Source organism: Vigna unguiculata, chromosome 2 (assembly GCF_037176805.1).
Source record: "Vigna unguiculata cultivar grain cowpea cultivar isolate G323 ecotype 2 chromosome 2, ASM3717680v1, whole genome shotgun sequence".
In the NCBI taxonomy this organism is placed as follows: Eukaryota; Viridiplantae; Streptophyta; class Magnoliopsida; order Fabales; family Fabaceae; genus Vigna; species Vigna unguiculata.
Window position 1 is genome coordinate 14,972,314 of NC_140793.1, and position 21,255 is coordinate 14,993,568.

General features: G+C 37.4%; 2 protein-coding genes across 2 annotated transcripts; both read right to left on the reverse strand.

The window, feature by feature from the left end:
* Nucleotides 1–3,002: 3,002 nt before the first annotated feature.
* Nucleotides 3,003–3,971, reverse strand: LOC114173260 (uncharacterized). Its single transcript, XM_085669531.1, has one exon. The coding sequence runs from the start codon at nucleotides 3,954–3,956 to the stop codon at nucleotides 3,003–3,005; it is 954 nt and encodes a 317-aa protein (XP_085525657.1). The 5' UTR covers nucleotides 3,957–3,971.
* Nucleotides 3,972–16,075: 12,104 nt separating this feature from the next.
* On the reverse strand, nucleotides 16,076–20,316 carry LOC114173515 (protein CLAVATA3 INSENSITIVE RECEPTOR KINASE 5-like). The gene is made up of 11 exons (XM_028057971.2): nucleotides 19,569–20,316; nucleotides 19,359–19,491; nucleotides 19,186–19,257; nucleotides 18,956–19,099; nucleotides 18,777–18,848; nucleotides 18,622–18,681; nucleotides 18,395–18,486; nucleotides 17,980–18,129; nucleotides 17,544–17,885; nucleotides 17,093–17,472; nucleotides 16,076–16,727 (listed from the first exon to the last, which is right to left on the reverse strand). Exons 1-11 carry the CDS (start codon nucleotides 19,666–19,668, stop codon nucleotides 16,407–16,409), a joined length of 1,866 nt encoding a protein of 621 aa, XP_027913772.2. The 5' UTR covers nucleotides 19,669–20,316; the 3' UTR covers nucleotides 16,076–16,406.
* Between the last annotated feature and the right edge of the window lie 939 nt (nucleotides 20,317–21,255).

Here is a 21,255-nt window from a genome sequence, read left to right on the forward strand (position 1 = left end):
TTTTCAGCTTGAAATTGAGTAATGAATTGCTGCCCAAATTTGTGCACAAATCTCTTTTGAGCTCACCTTAGAGTAAACTCTTCTCTAGTTTACTCTAGTCTTCTTCCTTAGGTGATGAAGGATTGACCACAACCAAGGATGGAGGCACATGCTTAAGAAGACTAAGCATATTTAGAAAGGAAGTTCACTAATCCTTCATCCCTTTCATTTGTGTTTGTTATTTTTGATTCCCTAAGTTGACTTAGTTGAATCAACTTTAGTTGACTTGTTGACCTTTGACTAGGTTTGACTTGTTGACTATAGTTGACTTGACTTAAGCCAACATGCTAATCTATGTTTATTTGCTTTGTAGGTTAATTAGGAGTAAGAAAAGCAATGGTAGGTGGCGCATGGTGATTGGGGAGCATAAATGATGTGGATGAGAGAGTAAAGCAAAGGCATAATGCATAAAGCATAAAGTAAAAGGCATAAAACAAGTGTACCTATGTACCTTTGGTCTCCTTTGGTTTTAGCACACTTTGGCCACTTTTTGGAGACATATGAGACACATTCTTTGTCTCCTTTTGTGCTAGAACGAAATTAGCATTGCACACACCATAGTTGGCTCTTTTGTCTCTCATTTTGTAACCTTATTTGACCTAGTTTCTAGAAGCTAGGGTTAGGTTTTTATAGACACATCCTTAGGTATCTTTTATTTGCTTAGAGGCCCCTAAACTCTTCTATATAAGGGGTGCTCCTAGACATGTAAAAGGGTTGAACATTTTGAAGTAAAAACATTCTTGTGTCTCAACCATTTGTGAGAGTTTCCTCCCTAGGGAGTGAATACTTTTAAGCCTTATCTTGCATAGCAAGTGGCGGCACACATCCACTCATCTTCAAGGTTGTCATGGCTTCACGCCACTACAAGGCTAGGCTAGAAGCCATGACAACCTTCAAGCTTAAGCCCATCAAGGGGCCTAATAACAAGAGGCATGCTAAAAAAGATCCAATTGGGCTTCATTCAAGATGGCCCAAACCCACATGAGCTTCTCACACTCTTCACATGGGCCAAAGAAGATGTGAAGATTTGAAGAGGTGTATCAAAGAGCAATCGAATAGCAATAAGATTGGCCCATTGTTTAGGCCTTGTTTTCTAGAATAATAAGACAAACAATGTGTAGTTGAAGTAATAAAATTGGGCTTGATTAAGCCTAATAGGAGATTTGGCCATGAGTTATCAAAAGTCCAAGGTAGACTAAGTGGAAGTCAACACTCCTTCCTACACCTCATGGATCATGCATCCCATGAAGCCAAGTCCACACTCCACCCATGTGCCTCCTTTATCCAAGGGTTAGAGAGTGTCTTCTTTTCCAAATCTTCATCCAAAGGCTAGGAAGATGCCTCTTTCTCCAAGCCACCATCCAAGGGTGATGATTAAAGCTTCTCCTCCAAGCTTGATCTAAGGGCCAGGAATTAGTCTAGCTTTTAGGCTCACATATAAAAGCCAAAAGTAGACCATTTGTACATTTTCACTCTTGAATTTTTGTGCAATAGACACTTTGAGGTTGAGAACACTCCTCACTATTGCCACTTGAGAGTGATCTTTTAGAGAAAGCTTACTCTCTTTACCTCTAGCCCCCTTCCTAGGCTAGAGCTACCTCTAAATCACTCATCCTTTCACCTATCCATTGCAAGCAAGAGCCTACAAATTTGCCTTCCACTCTTCCATGCTTCCTCCATCATTTTCGCTGCACTTGGAGCTTCATGTCTCCACCAAGCTCCATCAAGAGTGCACCTCTGTTGGAATCACGAAACAGAGCTTAGAAAAAGAGAGGGTACGGGTTAAAAAGCAATTTACGTGGAATAAAAATGGGTTTCTTCTAGCTCAAAGAAGAGTGAGAGTCAAACCCTAGCAGAGCTCACGTAGCAGCAAAGGGAGAGGGGATGGAAAACTGTTTTTCTGAAAAGTGCATAATGAAAGGGGTTAGGGATGGTTTAGAGGTTTTGGGCAGATTATAGTCCAGTCTTAGGCTCAACTAATTAGGACAGACCCTTAAATATAAGGAGCAGAAAAAGTGGATCTTACAATTTATTTATTTTTATTTGTAATATGTTACATTCACCTTTAAATTGTGGGATAGACGGAATAATATATAATATATTATACATTTATAAAAGGACCGATGGTTTTAAAGTTGGGATTTGAATAATTGATCTTCATATAATTACTAATTGTAATGGGAATGCAAAGTAACTATTAAATACTTTTGGTTCACAAAATCAGTTTTATTTTGTTTTTCTTGATTAAAAATATAATAACTTTTAATAATTCTTTATTTATACTTCGTAAAAGAGATGTGAATAAATTTATTTTTATTGTTTAAAACTGTCTGGATCTTATTTAGGACAACTTTTTTTACAGGTAAAAAATTTAAAATAATATATATAAGAATTAAAATAATCTCATCAGTAAATTTACACTGAAATGTGTATATTAAGTGTAGAAGGGCAATATTGATTTACATTGATTTTCTAGGAGTTAAATTCTTAATAAATAATTTTTTTTATTCTCAATTAATTGTAAAACTTTTGTTAGAATCAAATAAAGTATAAAACATGCATGAAAATTTTGTCAAATAAAGTGTTTCTTGTAATTAAATTACAAATTACTGAAGTAAAAATTTAATTCTAATTGAAGGATGACATAAAGATACATAAAGAATGGTGTTTTCTATAAAATAAAAACAAAAAATTTATAAAAAGAAAAAACATTATACTAACTTAGCAGTGGCGGAACTTGACCAAAAATTGTAGGGGTGCCAAATTATATTTGTTATATATAATTTTTTTTAATTAAAAAATAATAATTTCTTTTAATTAAAAAAAATAATTTTTTTACATCATTTTTTTATTCAAAATAAGCATTCATGACAATAGAATCTAAACAATATAACAATAATATATATGAAAGAGTAACATAAAGTTTATCATCAACAATAATATAAAACAAAAGTTACCTTTATTCAGAGTGCTCCTTTACGCTCTTTCAATGACTTAAAATCTTCAATAATTGAATCAGAGCTGAAGCTAGTTGCAATATCCCTTTCAATATAGATTATCATAGTGTTTGCTAAAAATTTAGCCTCCATCTTATTTCTCAACTTGTTCTTGATTATTTTCATTGTAGAAAAAGATCTTTCAGTTGTAGCTGTAGAAACTGGAAGAGTCATGATAAGACGAAGTAATCTATCTATCAAGTAGTAAACTTCAGACTTTTTTGTTGTTGCCAAACATGTACATAACTCTTGCATTGTTGATAAATTCTTCAAATTTGAATCTTGACGAGCATCAATAATGAAATGTTGAAGTTGAAAATTCAAATTAATCTTCTCTTGCTCATTGAAATCCATGGGATAATATTTTTCCACAAGAGTGCAAATTTTATCAATATTAAAAGCTTTATAAGCATCCTTAGGATCCAAAGCAGAGCTTAGAATTAATAACTCCATTGCTTGGTCATTAAATCTACTATTTAACTCTTGTAATTGCTTATCAATGGTAACAAAGAATATTTCAACTTTGAAATAATGCTCCACTTTAATATGATCCTTTTGGTGACGAGAGCGTCCTTGCCTTGCTACATAAGAAGCCCCAAAATTAGGCACCTCAATATCATGTTTTTCACAAAAAGAAGTCACATTTTTTAATAACTTATCCCAACCATTTTCTCTTAAGTTTTGAATAAGTCCTTTTGTAGAACAAACTAGACGCATAGCATTAACTATATCTTGAGATTGTTGTTGTAATGCTTGACAAAGAACATCTATTATCCCCATAATTTCTCTCATCAAATACAAGATCAGTATAAACTCAAACGAGGTCAAGCTTTTGTAAGCATTATCAACATCACCACGTTGTGAATAAGTAGATCCATCAACAGTAATTTTTTCTAGAACTAAACAAGTTGCATCATACATATTGATAAAGCTACAAATAGAAGAGAAATGGGAGCTCCAACGGGTATCCCCAGCTCGTTTTAAAGTACCAATTTGATTTGCCCATTTACCCTTTTCAAGCTCATCAATTTCTAACAAATATGCAATTTCATCTAACTTGGCACCCTGTAACTCATCATGACGTTTACTAGAAGAGCAAACAATATTGGCAATGAAAGTCAATTTTGAAAAGAATTGGTGAATTGGAATAACTTCTCTTGATGCAGCAACCAAGGCAAGTTGTAACCGATGAGCAAAACAATCAACATAATATGCATAAGGACAATCAGTCAAAAATAATGCTTGTAATCCATTCCATTCTCCTCTCATATTGCTAGCACCATCATACCCTTGACCACGGATATTAGAAACATTAAGATTATGTCGAGATAGTACAACACACAATTCATTCTTCAAAGTTATTGCTGTAGTGTCTTTAACATGCATAATATCAAAAAATCGTTCTTGAATAAAACCATTTTTATCAACAAATATCAAAACAAGAGCCATTTGCTCTTTTTTTGATTCATCACGAGCTTCATCAACAACTATACAAAACTTGGAATCCCCAATTTCCTCACGAATATGATTTTCACTTTACTAGAAAGAATATTCAATAACTCCTTTTGAATTTTGGGTGAAGTATATTTGGAATTGAATGGAGCATTTTCCAACATAACTTTTGCAACTTCATCATTGTATGATGCTATGAGTTTTATCATCTCAAGAAAATTACCTTGGTTCCTCGATTCAGTACTTTCATCATGACCTCTAAAAGCACAAGCTTGAAGTGATAAAAAACGAACCGTGTCGATTGAAGTCTTGAGACGTAACCGATTCTTCATAATTTGATTTGAGCTTTGCACTTCCAAAACATTCCTAATGTGACAAAATTTTGATTTAATAAGTCTTGACAAGCAGACACTGCAATATTGTGTGGTGAACAAGGATCCTTCCCAATGTGTTTAAGGAAAGCACAATTTTTTCCATTATTAACTTTCCTCCTATTTTTAAAACCTATAAAATAACATTCAAAAAGTTAAAACATGTTGATGACAATAAACTTATTGCCAATTAGAATTCAATGAAAATAAACTCAATTACCTGTAACAATGAAAACATCTGAGCCAGGTCGTCCTCTTGGTTTTTTACTAAAAAGATAGCACGGTAAGCAATATGCAACATCTTTTAATGGCAAATACTCTAACCATAAAGGAAATAAGCTAAACCATGTGTACTGAAATCTTCTTGGATGATCATCTTTACCAGAAAATGGATAATTTTCTAGACGCATTTGATATGGACCCCATTTTAGATAAGCCCTTCGTACCTCATCAATTTGATTTGGTGGGTATTGCCAAATTTGAAGACGCTTTCCCGGATCACGTTCTAAAGTATTTTCAAATTCATTATGTGTAACTTTGGGAACCTTAGAGAGTTGTTTTTCATTTTTTTCAATATTTGGATTCTCATGAAGTTTCTCAATTTTAGATGACGTAGATGCATTTTTTTCATCTTCATCACAAGCCTTCCTCTTGAAAAAAGAATCAATTCTTTTACTCTTTATCATAATTTTTCTAATATAAATTTTTCACCTCTCACCTATTTACAAAAAGATAAAATTATGAATACCCAAAATTAAATCTTAAAAGCAAGACTCAATATTTTAAGAAAACTAATAACTTCTAAATGATTAGCTTCCCTTACCTTAGAGTAGATTCCTAATCTTGTTCTTCCCTTACACAACTTCAAAGCTTAAAATAGCTCTATCTACACAAATAAGAGTTTGATCAATAATTAAAGGATGATTTTATGATCTCTAACAGATAGATATATGCCTAGAGCGTAGAAAAGCCACATACAAGAGGGAAACATATTGCTTCAAAAATAAAAAGGAAAAGATGAACTTACTCAAAAGAAGAAATTGTTCGGTCCAAAATGTTCCTTAACTCTTCAATTTTGTCGTAGTGCAATTTGATTTTGAAAATAATAAGGAATTAATGGTGAAAATTGAGATGGAAATAAAAAGGGGAGAAAGAGTTGGAGGCACGGAAGAGAGAAACCAAATAGAACAGTATAAGAAATTATAATAGAGAACAAAACGTGATTTTTAAATTTTAAAATAGATTTTTCAAACTAAATTAATATAAATAAGGTAATAATATATAAATAAAGTAATAATATATAAATAAAGTAGTAATATATAAATATATATTTTAAATATATAGAAAATAAAATAAAATAAAAATAATTAATATAAATAGAGTAATAATTTTTAAATATTATTTTTTAAATATATAGAAAAAAAAAAGTGAAAACAAAAACGGTTGGGGGAGCCTTGGCTCCCCCTGTCCCTTAATAATTCCGCCCCTAGTCAGTTTGGCAAATTTCTCATTTCGACAAATTTAATTACATATATATTTCAACGAAGCGCCCCTTGATCATTTGTAAAGGTAAAGTAAGGAAATAAAGATGCACCAATCCTTGGTGAAAAGCAAATTAAATTAATACAAATGATTTAATTCAGACCACTGACCCACTTTAAATGAAACAAATTTGAAGGCTTCTTAAATTTCAACTCATTCACTCGTACAACTATTTCAACTCATTAAAAATAAAAATTTAATCTGTTTTAATTCTATTTTTAGAAACTTTTTGTTAAATTTGTCAAGAGGTCATTTTTCATTATGTAAATAAATAATAAAAAACTTTATTTTCTTACCTTTCTATACCTGAATGTAGTGCCAGTTTCTGTACGTCGCAGCCCACCCAACAAGGAAGGAGCTCGACACCATAAGGCGAGAGCTCGGGTACTACAGACCCAATTTCCAAGGCAACCCTGCCATTCACGACAGATAACCGGTCGTGGAGATTACTTTAAATAAGGTTTCTAGAGATGTATCCACTTGTTGGTCCGCACACTATGAATCGATTTTGGGAAATCACGTGTCGGCTTACACTCTATTAAGCTTCTCAGCTGCAGTTAGTAGGGATGCCTATAGGAAATTATTCAAACCCTTAATGTTGTTCTACGGACAATGCTCACTCCTGCATAAGAGACATGCTAATCTTCACTCTATCATTCCTCTAAATAAGTCCAACTTGGTCCGGTCGGTTATGCTGAACCGATTGGCCTACCTGGAAGTCAATTGATCTCCTAATTAAATGTAAGCATGTCAGTAATCAAGATTAAAGAGGATTAGATCATGATTAGGTCGACTCTAATCAAATACCTACGAAGAAAACTATAAATATTGGTCAAAGGTGTGGTTATTGGAACTTTTATCTCACATTAATTACAACATTTATTACTTTCACTGATCAATCCTGCACTGACTTTGTTAGAATATATTTACAATATTGTTTTGCCCTTTATTATATCTTTTGTCTTTTGTGTAACAATAAGGTGATTCTAGAAATAGTTTGTTGTTGACTGTCAATAGTGGTGTTGACTCACCTCTTAGGCTCTATATAATATTGTTTTTGTGCTCTCTGACATTTGGGGAAATATATCAGATATTATGCCTACTCTATATTTCTCTCCATTCTAATAGACTTTTGCATCAGAGCACCTTTAATAGGTACCCACCGATCGGTTGAGGAACACCGAGCAAGGAGCATAGACAAGAGACTTGAAGGACCTAGAAATTGTTTAAGTGGAATTCGACCATACACCTAAGACATTTTGGTGCCCAACGTGGGGCTGAACGATCATTTTCTCAAACTTAAATGGTGACCACAAGGAACATGGCGAGCAATATTGTGATAAAGGAAGCTTCAACAATTAAGTCAACACATGGAAGATGTGGATGAGGATGTAGAAATAGATGGACGAGATGCAGAGGAGGTATGAAGAGGAGTTAAGGATCTTGCGAGATGAAAATGCTGCCACAAGGCAAGAGAGGAATGGTGAAGACCTGGTGCCGTCCACTCCAACCTTCCTAGGAAAAAGCAGCCTCAGGACGAACCGACTAGAAAACAACTAGAAGAACATGCCCAAATAGTTCAAGAAAGCAATGGAGCCAACGTAGGGGAGGCCTGTCTGTCGCTACCATTCAAACAGAAGGATTCCCCTACACCCCAGAAATCTTGGACACTCAATGTGAGACTTAGACTCACACTTGGATTGGATTTCCAATAATCTCCTCCTCAAATGTGAGTCCCTTCAGATTTTCAATACAGAGACTCGTCTAAGTCTATCACCAACACTAACCTAGCTCTGATATCACTGATAGGTTTTTCGAGGGAGGATCACCTAGGAGATACAACACCAATACATAAGCTCAATCCACACATAAGATTGATATTAACTTCATTATTATCTGGTACTAAACTTTCTCATTTTTAGTCAATGTGAGACCTAAACTCTGATTTCCAACAAAAACAACGAATTTGTTTAATCTAGCTGCACAACGCAAAAGGCATCAGCACCTTAGTGGCAAAACCAACACCTTTTCCAATCAACGGTGTGTAGCAAAAGCTTTTGTAATGGAACTTCTTTGGGTGATCATCTTTCGCATGTAAGTTATACAATGGCCACTAAGCCTTACCGTTCATAAAAAATCTGTTAAAGTACAGCAGAAAACATAAGCAAATTAAGCAACGAGTCATTGTTGAAAACTGTTCCTGTAGAGAACAAATAAGATACATTAGGCACAAGTGTACCGACGAGAAGTAAAGGAGGGGGGTAAGGAAAAGGTGGAGGAGTTCCAGGGGAAGGTTGATAAGTTTGAGGAGGAGAGGGCCGCTTGGAAGAAGGAAAGGGAGAGTTGGGAGGAGGAGAGGTGATGAGTGCGTATTTTTGCCCTCATTTAATGTTTAATTATAGGTATTTAATTGAATTTGTGTGCTTAAAGATTGATTTAATTGGGATTTCCTATAATTGGGTTTATTGAGCTTGAGATACAAAAACATGTTAAAAATAGCTTTTTAGTTGCATAAATGTTCGTTGGATATTTTGAGGTGTGTTAGTGCAGCTGCAGCTAAGTTGAGCTCATGGAGGTGTGGAAATATATTGATTAAAGCTTTATGACACCTTAAAGATAAATCCAAGAATAAGGAATTATCAAAAGCACAAAAGTTCAAGCCAAGCATTGCATGAAGACGGCAAGAAAAACTTGAAAAAGTGAAGAAGTTTGGCTAAACGAAGAAGAGAGGAACAAAAAAATTGGACCTTGCGGTTTTCTTTATCTTTATGATAGAGATAATTTGGGAAAAAGATATCTTTAGATATTTTATTTGATATTTTTAAATAATTATCTTATTTAATTATATCATAAAATATTAAAAGATATTAACTACCAAATCTTTTTAAATATGACAAGATCTTCTGGAATCTTTTTAGATCCACAACAAACAAATATATCTTGAAGATATTGGATTATTTAGAAGATAATTTGAGAAGATTGCAAAGGGTTGATTTGGAAAATTAATTCAAATATTAATTGGTGATAATTTATCATATATCTTTAAGTAATTAATTAATTTAATTATATTAGATATTGATATTATCAACCAACTATATTTGTCAAATAGTATATATCTCTCTAAATATTTTTAAATATTTATATTTATCTTTATTTTAAAAGATATTTGAGAGATTTTAGCACCAGAAAAGCCCAGTCCAATTCCTATATAAAGAGACCAAGGGAGAAGTAGAAAACAAGCTCGGGACTTCGGAGTTTTGGAACCCTTAGGGGTGCCTAATTTCGTTTCCTTTCTCTCTCTTTTCTTCTCTCTATTCTTCTTTTTATTTTGTATTCCATGGATTGCTAAACTTCTTGGGTTGATTCCATTGTAATTTCATTATGGATTTTGAGGTTAGAATGAATTAATTTCTTTGTTCTTTTTATTATTGTTGAGGTTTTAATTCATCTATGTCTTTTATCTTTGAATCTCGTAAAAAGTAATGATTTTAAATCTATATGCATGTTGATCATATGAGTTCAAGGGTTTTTAAATTTAATTGAGACTTTACTTTGATTTTATTTAGAAACTTTCATGTGATTAAATGAGTTTTTACCAATAATTGAGACTTTACTTTGGTTAAAGGTATTTACTCTAATGAAAATTAATCGAGACTTTACTTTGATTAATTAAGCTTTTTATTTGGTGAGGAGATAAAAGAATAGACATGATTAGGCATAGTAAAATTTGATTGAGACTGTACTTTGATTGAATTTACTATGGATAATCTAAAAGTTCTCACTTTTAATTGAGACTGTACTTTGGTTAAAAGTGAGAACGCCAACAAATTAATTGAGACTTTACATTGATTAATTTGCAAATCTACAACAATAATTAATTGAGCAATAATCTTTAGATAACCGATGATGAATCTATTTTGAAAAAGCAATGGAATCAATCTATTTTCTTTTCTATTGTTTTTATTTCTTTTTATTTTTTAAATTTTATTTCTATCTTTGTTTATCTGAATCCCCTATATTTTTTATTTTGTTTGACTAACCGCTTTGTATAGTTTTATAAGAACTAATTTGTTAAAAATCAATTCTGTGTTCGTTGGGAGACGACTTTGGGTTACTTTACCCTTACTATTTTGTTGACTACTTTCTTAACAATACTGAAGTTGTTATAGATAAGTAGTATTAATTTGAACGCGTCAACGACAGCATTATCAAGAGGAAAAGGCTAGGAACCTGGAAAGTCCATTGCTTGGATTCGAAGGGAAAACTTAACAAGAGGATAGAGGATTTAGAGGCGGACTATGACGAGTTGAAAGAGAAGCATGATGGTGCTGCGGTTGAACTTGATGACTTGAAGGGTTGTATCATCCAAGAGCATATTAATGGTTTTCAGAAGGGATTACGGCAAGCAACCTTCTTTTATCAGGATGTGGACGCAGTCGATTCAAGATTTGATGTTAACAAGGATGTTGTTGATGGGTAGCTTATTAATGAAGATAAGAGCAGACCGGACGGGGAAGTAGAGAAAGAAGTGGTGGAGGAGGAGAAGGAGACGGAGGATGCCGTGGAGGGGGGCAACGATACAGTAAAATAGGAATTTTACTCTTTAATGATTTGAAACAATTATTGAGCCTATATCTGCAATAATCGGTACATTATGTTCGTGATACTTGGTACATTGCTTTGTGTTTATGTTTAATGTGATTAATGTTTTGTGTTTGTTGTCTTGTATGCCGGATGTTAATGATTTGTGATGTATGTTATGTTTGGCGAACTCGATTGTTTGTTAAGGGTGTTCGACCCAGGCCGCTTACTTGTGGTAAGGGTGGCGAACTTAAACGAATTAGCCAACGAATTAAGGGTGTTTGACCCAGGCCGCTTACTTGTGGTAAGGGTGGGGAAACTTAAACGAGTTAGCCAACGAATTAAGGGTGCTCGACCCAAGCCGCTTAGTTGTGGTAAGGGTGGGGAACTTAAACGAGTTAACCAACGAATTAAGGGTGTTCGACCCAGGCCGCTTACTTGTGGTAAGGGTGGGGAACTTGAACGAATTAACCAACGAATTAAGGGTGTTCGACCCAGGCCGCTTACTTGTGGTAAGGGTGGGGAACTTGAACGAGTTAACCAACGAATTAAGGGTGTTCGACCCAGGCCGCTTACTTGTGGTAAGGGTGGGGAACTTAAACGAGTTAACCAACGAATTAAGGGTGTTCGACCAAAGCCGCTTACTTGTGCTAAGGGTGGGGAACTTAAAACGAATTAACCAACGAATTAAGGGTGTTCGACCAAAGCCGCTTACTTGTGCTAAGGGTGGGGAACTTAAAACGAATTAACCAACGAATTAAGGGTGTTCGACCCAGGCCGTTTACTTGTGGTAAGGGTGGGGAACTTGAACGAATTAACCAACGAAAAGTGAAGTAAAGAATGGTCGCAAAGTTGGGAACCCTTTGTATTATTCATTGAATCTGGAGTGCCTCGTTAAAACCTCCCTGGCCAAAACCCTACTTAGGGAAAAAAAGACCAAGTTAGGAAAAAGAGTACACCCAGGGTTACAAGTGTTTCGATGTGATACAATATATGTTTAACTAAAGTAAAATTTGAGATGGGACACATTCCAAGTATTGGGTATTTCTTCACCAGATAAATGCTCCAGGCGATATGCTCCTCCTCCCGCGTCTTCACGTATACGGTATGGGTCGTCCTAGTTGGCGGAGAACTTGCCATCCTTCTTTCATGCACTGCTGGCCATTCTCAATACTAAGTCTCCTCTTATGAACGATCTTGGACATAGGTTTGCATTATACTTTCTAGCAGCTCTTTGTTTGGCGGCTAAGTTGCGTATTTGGGCTTTTTCTCTAAGTTCGGGTAGGAGGTCGAGGTGAGTGGCCATGTTTTGATGGTTATGGGTTGGGTCATATAGTTCTCGGCATAGGGATGGTTCGCCAATTTCGACAGGTATCATGGCATCTGCACCGTAAACTAGGCTGAGTGGGGACTCTTTTGTTGATGACTGAGGGGTGCACCTGTAAACCCATAGCACTTCTACCAGTTCTTCGGGCCATCGGCCTTTGGCGCTGTCTAACCTTTTGCGTAGTTCCACTAGGATAACTTTGTTGGCCGCCTCTGCCTGTCCATTGGTTTGTGGGTGTTCCACATAATTGGTTATGTGTTTGATGCCCAGACCAGTGTAGAACTTGGCTAGTTCCTTATCTATAAATTGTCGACCATTATCGGTGATGATAGTATGCGGAACACCATATCGGCATATAATATCTTTCTAGACAAACTGCTGTACCATCTGGGTTGTGGTAGTGGTCAGTGGTTTGGCTTCTATTCACTTGGTGAAATAATCAACGGCTACTATTAGGAATTTCACCTGGCCCTTGCCGGGGGAGAAAGGGCCGAGGATATCCATTCCCCATTTAGCGAAGGGCCATGGGGATAGTATGGAATGAAGTTGTTATTGTTTTTGGTGGATGAGGTTGCCATGTTTTTGGCATGGTTTTCATTTTCTGACGTAGTCCTGGCAATCTGCTACTATAGTCGGCCAGAAGTAACCGGCTCGAAGGATTCTAGTGGCCATAGTACATGCGCCGGAATGGTAGCCGGAAATGCCTTCATGTAACTCCTTAATGATATATTGTGCTTGTTCTGCAGTGACACATTTGAGAAGCGATTGGCCGTATCCGCGTTTGTAGAGGTCATCGCCTATCATGGTATATCTGGCTGCCTTAGTCAGCCAAGTTTTGTCAGTATCTTGTGGGGGGTTGCCGGTTTGAAGATATTGGATATAGGGGGTGGTCCGGTTGTGGGTTTGGGGAGGGGTGATATTGTCGGCTGGGGCGTGGGTTAGGTTATGGCAAGTATTTGTGATGGAAGGTGTGGATAATGTTTGTTGCAATAGGGATCGGTGACGACTTTTTAATTTGGTGCTGGCTAATTTGGATAGGATGTCGGCTTTGATGTTGTCGGTCCTGGGAATGTGTTCGATGCGGACTTGTTCAATAGCGGATTGAATGACTGTGCGGACCAGATGGTAATATTGTAAAATGATGGGGTCTTTAATCTGGAATTCGTCATTTAGGTGGCCTACAGTAAGCTTGGAGTCGGTTTTGCACGTTAAAGTTTTGACGCCAACTTCGCGGGCAAGGGAAAGGCTGGCGAGGATGGCTTCGTACTCGGCTTGATTGTTGGATGTTTTGAAGGCGAAGTGGAGGGATTTCTCAATGAGGATATCGTTGGGCCCTTCTAACACGATACCAACACCGATACCTTTCGGATTTGAAGAACCATCTACATGAAGCGTCCACTGGTCCTCCTTGGGTGTCTGTTGGAGGTCATTAACAAAGTCTAGAAGGCATTGGTCTTTCATGGGGCCATGAGGTTCATAAGGAATGTTAAACTCTGACAACTCAATGGCCCAGGATGACATCCGTCCTGCCAGGTCTGGTTTTTGCAATATCTTCTGGATTGGGTAGTCGGTTTTGACGGTGATGCTGTGGTTTTGGAAGTGTGGGCGCAAGCGGCGAGCTGCGTGGACCAAGCACAGGACCAACTTTTCCACCATTTGATATCTGGTTTCAGGATCTTGCAGCGTTCTGCTAACGAAGTAGACATGATGCTACATGCCGCCTACATCTTGGACAAGCGCGGTGCTGACGGTGTGGTCGGTGGCTATCATGTAAACTAGCAGGGCTTGACGAGTGTCCGGCTTGTGGAGGATAGGTGGTGAGGTAGGGGTGGTTTTCAGTTTTTGAAAAATTTGTTCACAATCGCCAGTCCATGTGAACCGGGCGGATTTTTTGAGGAGTTGTACTATGGGTTGGGTTTGTTCAGCTAGTTTAGGAAGGAAGCGAGAAATGGCTATAAGGCAACCTATGAGGCGTTGGACATCTTTGATGGTGGTGGGACTACGCATTTCGATAATCGCCTTGCACTTTTCAGGATTGGCCTCTATGTCGCGCTGGGTTAACATGAATCCAAGAAATTTACCGCGGTCGACACCGAATACACACTTGTCGGGGTTGAGGCGAAGGTTGTATTGGCGTAATGCGGAGAAGACTGCGGAGAAGTCCTGGGCGTGTTGGTGATGGCTTGGGGATTTGACAACCATGTCGTCGACGTATACTTCGACACATTGTCCCATTAGATGGTTGGAAACTTTGTCCATCAACTGTTGGTAGGTTGCTCCAGCGTTTTTTAGACCAAAAGGCATAACTCTGTAAAAATAATTGGCGTCGTCCATGATGAAGGCGGTCTTGTTCATGTTGGATGCGACCATAGGGATTTGATTGTAACCAGAATATGCATCCAAGAAACTGAGTACTTTATTCCCCGCCGCGCCATCAACAAGTCGGTCAATATTAGGTAAGGGGTAGGCATCTCGAGGACAGACCTTGTTTAAATCTGTGTAGTCTACACACATCCGCCATTTGCCATTGGCTTTCTTCACCAAGACTACGTTTGAAAGCCAAGTGGTGTATTGAGCTTCTTCAATGAATCCTACGCTCAGTAACTTATTGGCCTTCGCCTTAGCTGCTCGGCGTCGTTCTTCGCCGAGTTTGCATTTTTTCTGAGAGATGTAGCGGGCTTCTTTGTAGATGGATAGCTTGTGGGATGCTACTAGATGGTTGCGGTGGTATGCCCTGGTTGGGTGGAGGGGAAATGAATGGGATGGGTGGAGGGAATGGGTGTTTGTTGGGTGGTGGTGAAGGTGTGAGGGGTGGGGTTGTATTCGCTTTCTTCTTCTGTGGGCTGAAAGGTCGGGGACCTTGCAGCCTTAGATGCCTCCTTGGCTTTTCCCTTCTGAGTGGGGTCGGCCTCGATCTTTCGCCTGAGGCGAGAATTTTCTTGTCACAGTGCCTCCATCTCATCAGCGCTACGTTTCTTCAGGTCTGCCAGCTCCTATTGCATTTTGGCCTGGCCGTCTAGGATGACGGCCAGATCTGGGGTGATGTTAGCGGGTCCTGAGGGACCAACATCAGCTTGCTTGTTAACTCCAGCTCTACTACGGGTGGAAACCATCTTTGGAGAAAAACGGGTAGTAAGGTGTTGTCTCGTGCCCCACGGTGGGCGCCAATTGTTCTTGCAGAGAACAAATAAGATACATTAGGCACAAGTGTCACCTTACCCATATATTCCACTATCTCCTCAGTTGGCCTCTTCCCGGTTGGCATGTGTCTGCTTGGACCCGGGGGTTACCTGCAGAAGGGACTCCGAAGCTTAAGTCAGCCAAAGCTCTCAAAAAGTCAAATCAGGTGATTAATGGAGTAATGAATGCGTACCTTTAATTATTGGGGTCCATGTGTATTTATAGAGTATTAATTATGTCTGGCCATGTCATGGGCTAGGCCCTTGTTTGGGCTGTAGGTGGGCCTGGGCCCTAGCCCAGACCCTTAGTTCGATTATTGTGGACCCATTGGATATGAGGGGGCTTGGATTTCGTTAAGTGTCTTAAGGTTGTCGGCGTGAACCGACTACTCTCTTTAGCGGTCTGTATACGCTGTCTTAGGTGGGTTATTCCTCTCAGCGTCTTATGTTACCGGTTCAGGCCGGCTAGGCTTAGGTCAGCTCAGGCCAGTTACTTGAATGATTTTGCGTGTAGACGTGGTGATCGTTTATTATTATTTTACTAAGTTGGCCCGGTGTGGTACAAAAACTGTATAGAATATACGTAGGTGAAAACTCTCAAATACCAAAATACTATTATTGACAATTTAAGTACAATATATTTATAAGAACGTTATTCTTCTAACAAGTTGAAGGAGCCGGAAGGACATTTCCCACAAAATCTTCGGTCCATCACTTAAGGAAAATACATAACTCAATCTACAAGTCAATGTCAACGATCGAAATCTGTACAGTCAGAAACAAGCATCACTCTTGAAGATGCTACTATGATACTAATGTTACACCAAGTTCACTGCAACTCGTGAACTTGCATTTGAAGAAAATTTAGCTTTCTTTCACTCTTCACCAACTTAAATATGACACATGGTGTTTAAGTAAATCATCTTGGGCCAGAAAGTTCCATTGCTTGTGCAAGTAATGAAGAATCATCAGTGAGATCAGAGTACCGCTCTGAAGAGGAGAGTTCATTTCCTCTGCTTCTTGTGGATTCAGCTCTCTGTGAGGCTTCCCATTTCTCTGCAAGCCCATCTCCTTCAAGCATCCTAACCACTTCGGACATCTTGGGTCTGTGACTTGGAAGGTACTGAGTACATAAAAGAGCCACTTGCACAATTTCATCAAGCTCAATCCTATCATAGTTATTTTTCAGGTCCTTGTCAACCAACAAGTCAATTTTCTTCTCTTGATGGATTTTCTTCACCTGCAAGTATAGTGATGGCGAATACATTTAGGTCACATGACATTATAGCTCATTTATACTGAAATAATTACGAAAAAAATTATTTTGACTGGTTTATCTGTGAATATTTTTCATTAGGTAAGTAAATAAACAGACAACAGAAAGGCATGTAAACTTGACAAACTATATTGTTCGAAATTTTTTTGGTTAGTTTTAGTCCTCCTAAATATAACTAGTTTAAATGGTTACGATATAATGTGCCATGCATCTCCACATGTATATTTGAAAACCTTTATGGTTAGTTTTAGTCACCCTAAATATAACTATTTTAAAAGGTTGTTAAGATAGTAATTTAGAAATTTGTAAAAAATAAAGTGAATATTCACCCAGTCTAGCATGGCTCCTTTCTGGTTTACTGCTTTCCAAAACTCAAGCGCTCTTTGGCCAGATATTAGTTCAAGAAGAAGAATTCCAAACCCAAACACATCTGTCTTCTCAGAAGATTGACCTGTTGAGAGATACTCAGGGGCTATGTGCCCCACAGTGCCTCTCACTGCTGTTGTCACATGTGAATCCCTGTGATCTAACAGCTTTGCCAGCCCAAAATCTCCCACTACAGCTTCACAATAATCATCAAGCAAGATATTTGCTGCCTTTACATCCCTGTGAATAATTTTTGGATCACACTGTTCATGCAAATATAACAAGCCTCTTCCAGCTCCTAATGCTATTCTCTTCCTCGTAGGCCAGTCCAATGCTGGCTTGGCTGTTTCATATAAAGGTAATGAATACTTCTACATAAAATAAATTATATACTGTGACAGTAATCTGCCATACCTTTCAGACGAGAAGCGACACTTCCATTTGACATGTACGGATAAACCAAGAGCCTCTCTGTAGTTGTCATGCAGAAACCATATAGCCGAAGAAGATTCCGATGGACGGCTAAGCTGATCATCTCAACTTCAGTCTGGAATTGGATCTCACCTCCAATAGCGTTACCATCTTTCAGCCTTTTTACTGCTATAACTGTTCCATCCTGAAGATACCCTTTGTACACATTTCCGAAACCACCTTTGCCGATCATGTTCTTGCTGCTGAAGTTGTTTGTAGCAAGCTGAAGTTCTCTCAAGTGGAACTTCTTGAGGTTTCCAAGGAAAACCTCTTCACGGTGTTGTTCTGAAAGAGGAACAAGAGTTGAGTTAATCAAGAGTAAACCCATAATATACATACCAAGTTGGCCTGTGAATACTTCAGTTCAAGATCCACTAACCATTAACATCAAAGAATATTTGCTTGTTATGTCTTTGTCTCCACCATATGAGGAAGCCAAGTCCCAGAATTAGTAAGCATATGCAGCTTAAGCTTGAAGTAAACGCCAAGGCTGCTTTGTGACTCTTTGGTCTTTTGGTGGATTGTGAATCTTCAAAAGCATTTGAGAAAGTTGCGTTAGGGTATGAGAAAAAAGTAAATACGGGGGTGGAGTATGATGGAAGCAATGATTATAAACACGATAAGACAACTTAGAACTTGATAGTTTTTAACAGTTTTGTGAAATAATTATGCACCCTAAAAAGTACTTTTCGACTAAGTCCACATTAAGACCGATGAGAAGAAAAACTTTAGATTCAACATCATGAGGGTGAAAAAGCATACACAAATCTAAGACATCTGAGAACTATAATTACCTTGAGAATTATTTGGAGCCAAAGGAATTGACGTTGTCCTGAAGCAGTTCTGCTCGACTCCAGTGGCACATATCTGCGGATTGCCTACGATGCTGTTTCGAAAAAAGAAAAAACATACAATTAACTAATATCACTTAAACAGAATTTATATCAGTTTAACTCACGTGAGGAAAACAGAAAAATTTGAATGAGTAAAATTTAAAAGGAATTAAGACGAAACACCTTACTTGAATGTTTTTGCATTTATTCTTGGTACAGGTCCACTCAAGTTATTATAAGAGATATCCCTAAAACAAATTCGGCAGAAGACAAAAAACTCATCATAAATCAACTTAACTAACGAGGAGAAAAAGATCATGATAGAAGTCTAGAAGAGACTTACAGAAAGGCAAGTTGAGTCATGTTAGCCAAAGAGGAAGGAATTGGTCCAGTCAAACTGTTATTGTTAAGCCGCCTGATAAAAATTCAAATTCCTATCATCAAATTCTTGATAGGGAATTAACACACGTTTTGTCTGTAAAGCCTATAAAAGAATGCATAGCATTATGTTCTTGAACTAACAAGTAATGGAGACCCTTCATATGGGAAAGGGAATCTGGAAGTTGACCAGTGAAGAAATTGTCCGAAAGATCAAGAGTTTGAAGCTTTTGGAGCCTACCAATCTCTGAGGGGATTGGTCCTGTAATATTATTGTCCTGAAGAAGCCTGCAAAATGCATAGTAAGATAATATTCTTGACACAAACTTTCCCCCAATTTTTTCTTTTACTACTGTAAGTAGCATGTTACTCACACAGTGAGGAGGTTTGTTAAACTGCCTATGCTTGGTGAGAGGCGGCCAGATATATTTTGGCTTGGAATCCCACTGAAAAAGAAAAGGATGAAATATGTAGAATCTTAAGAAGAAGAAAAACAGTGAAACTGACTATATCTTGTTATGGTTTGGTTTTTTCAAGTTTGACATACAGGGCAGTGACAAAATGATCAGAGGAACATGTGACCATAGCCCAGTTGCAAGGATCTACAGCATCCGCATCCCAGTTACTCAAGACAGAATGAGGATCCATCAGAGAGTTCTTAATGCTCATCAGAGCTTGAACTGCATGTAAGACAAGAATTTATTAGGACATGAGATTGACCGTACACTTATGTGCTCTATGAAGTAAGGGAAATCACCTTCATAGTTGACACCTTTGGGAGAAAGCAAACCAGCCACTGAAGTCGACAGGAAGAACAAAGCTAAACAAAAGAGAGCTACATCCCCTATTCTTTCCATTGGGTTGAAGGATCAACACAAACTTATATTAGTTATTAGCACAACAAAACTGGATCAAGTTCTATCTTAAGGAGGGGGCAAGTAAAGGAGCAGGTTTTGAATGATTCAGCTAACACCACCAATTCCAACTTGGTTTGTTTTTGTTACATGTCATGTTTTACATCAGAAGAGGAACCTCAACCAAGTCCAACAGTACCATTCCCACCTGCTTTCAAGCTAGAATTGCACTCACTCCCACCCTTGTGTCAGACTTGAATCAGAGCCAATGGTAAAAGGACTTAAAAGAGAGCCAGCATGCCTGCTGATGGTTCAACAAAGAAAGGAAAGAATATATAATAAAAAGATATGAAGCACCCCTCCGTTAGCCTCTTTCTAGATAAATGTAAAAGATGATTGAAAAAGAAAATTCCATCAATCATGCATTGGTCTAAAGAGCAGGAGTGTAAAGTATTATTCTATTCCTTCAAATATAATACTAAAAGAAAAAAAAAAGTGAGAGCAAGTGAAGTATTATCTGTTAAGCACTCGGAAAGTTTGGCTCAAATGGACCTTAATCAGAAAAATTAACAAAGTGGGTCAATGAGTTTAGCTGCCATCAACTATGAGCGAGGAAAAGAGAACAGAAAGTGGATCACCTTGAACTTATAAGCTCTCCTAGGTGTCCTGTAGAAAAATTAGAATCCAAAAACATTCCCTGTCCCTGTGGTATGCCATTCATTATCTTTTAAGTACCGAACTCCACTTTCTTTCGTTTTATTCAATTATTATGAGAAAAAGTTAGAATCCCAAGGGATTGTGGTTGAGATTGGTGATGCAATGGCTCCTCCTTGTGAGATCTTTGTTGTGTCAATTATGTCTCCCATTTCTCTCACTGTTACTTTCTATTTTCTTTGGCCATGCTAATCTTAGTTGGCTACTCTTTATTGATTCTCAAGCACTCATTTTGTCTTCAAATAATCACATTCATCAGACAGTTCCTCTAATAAACAAGCCAAAAGAAACCTACTTTTAAAAGCAAAAGCTGTTCTCACACTGTTCTAAATTCTCCCTCTTGGAAAATCCCAAAATGCCCTCCTTAACAAACAAGCCAAGGTGAGGGCTTTTTAGTTTTTCCCATCACTGCTCTGTCGTGAAGTACAAGGGGTATGTAATGTCTATTTCACTCCCGTTTCTATAGGAACTTTTGATTTTAATTTTTCATAAAATTTGCTTTGTATAACAGAGCTGACATGCAGAAACCACCAAGCAAAAGAACTGACACCGAGATTATTCCAAACCTCAAATTAGAATCACAAAATCTTAATCGTCGAAATTGGAGTGTAATTCACAAAATGCAAGTTTTCTGTCAGCCCCATATGACAGAGCTCCGCTTAATCTGAACTGATTCTTTTTATGTTACTTTTAAAGCTTGGCTGAATTTCACGTTTAGGATTAACTTTTACAAGCGCGCGCGCACACATACATATATATATATATATATATATATATATATATATATATATATATATATATATATATATATATATATTCATGCGTAGAATATTAAGTTATTATAAGACTCAAACATTATCTTACCACAATCTTTGA

What these genes read in the sequence shown, in the direction of transcription:
- LOC114173515 (XM_028057971.2), bottom strand. Translation starts at nt 19,668, where the DNA reads ATGGAAAGAATAGGGGATGTAGCTCTCTTTTGTTTAGCTTTGTTCTTC. An exon ending in TTAACAAACCTCCTCACTGT is followed by an intron (nt 19,100 to 19,185) that starts GTGAGTAACATG and finishes TGCATTTTGCAG; the next exon opens with GCTTCTTCAGGACAATAATA. An exon ending in ATGAAGGGTCTCCATTACTT is followed by an intron (nt 18,849 to 18,955) that starts GTTAGTTCAAGA and finishes AATTTTTATCAG; the next exon opens with GCGGCTTAACAATAACAGTT.
- LOC114173260 (XM_085669531.1), bottom strand. Translation starts at nt 3,956, where the DNA reads ATGTATGATGCAACTTGTTTAGTTCTAGAAAAAATTACTGTTGATGGA.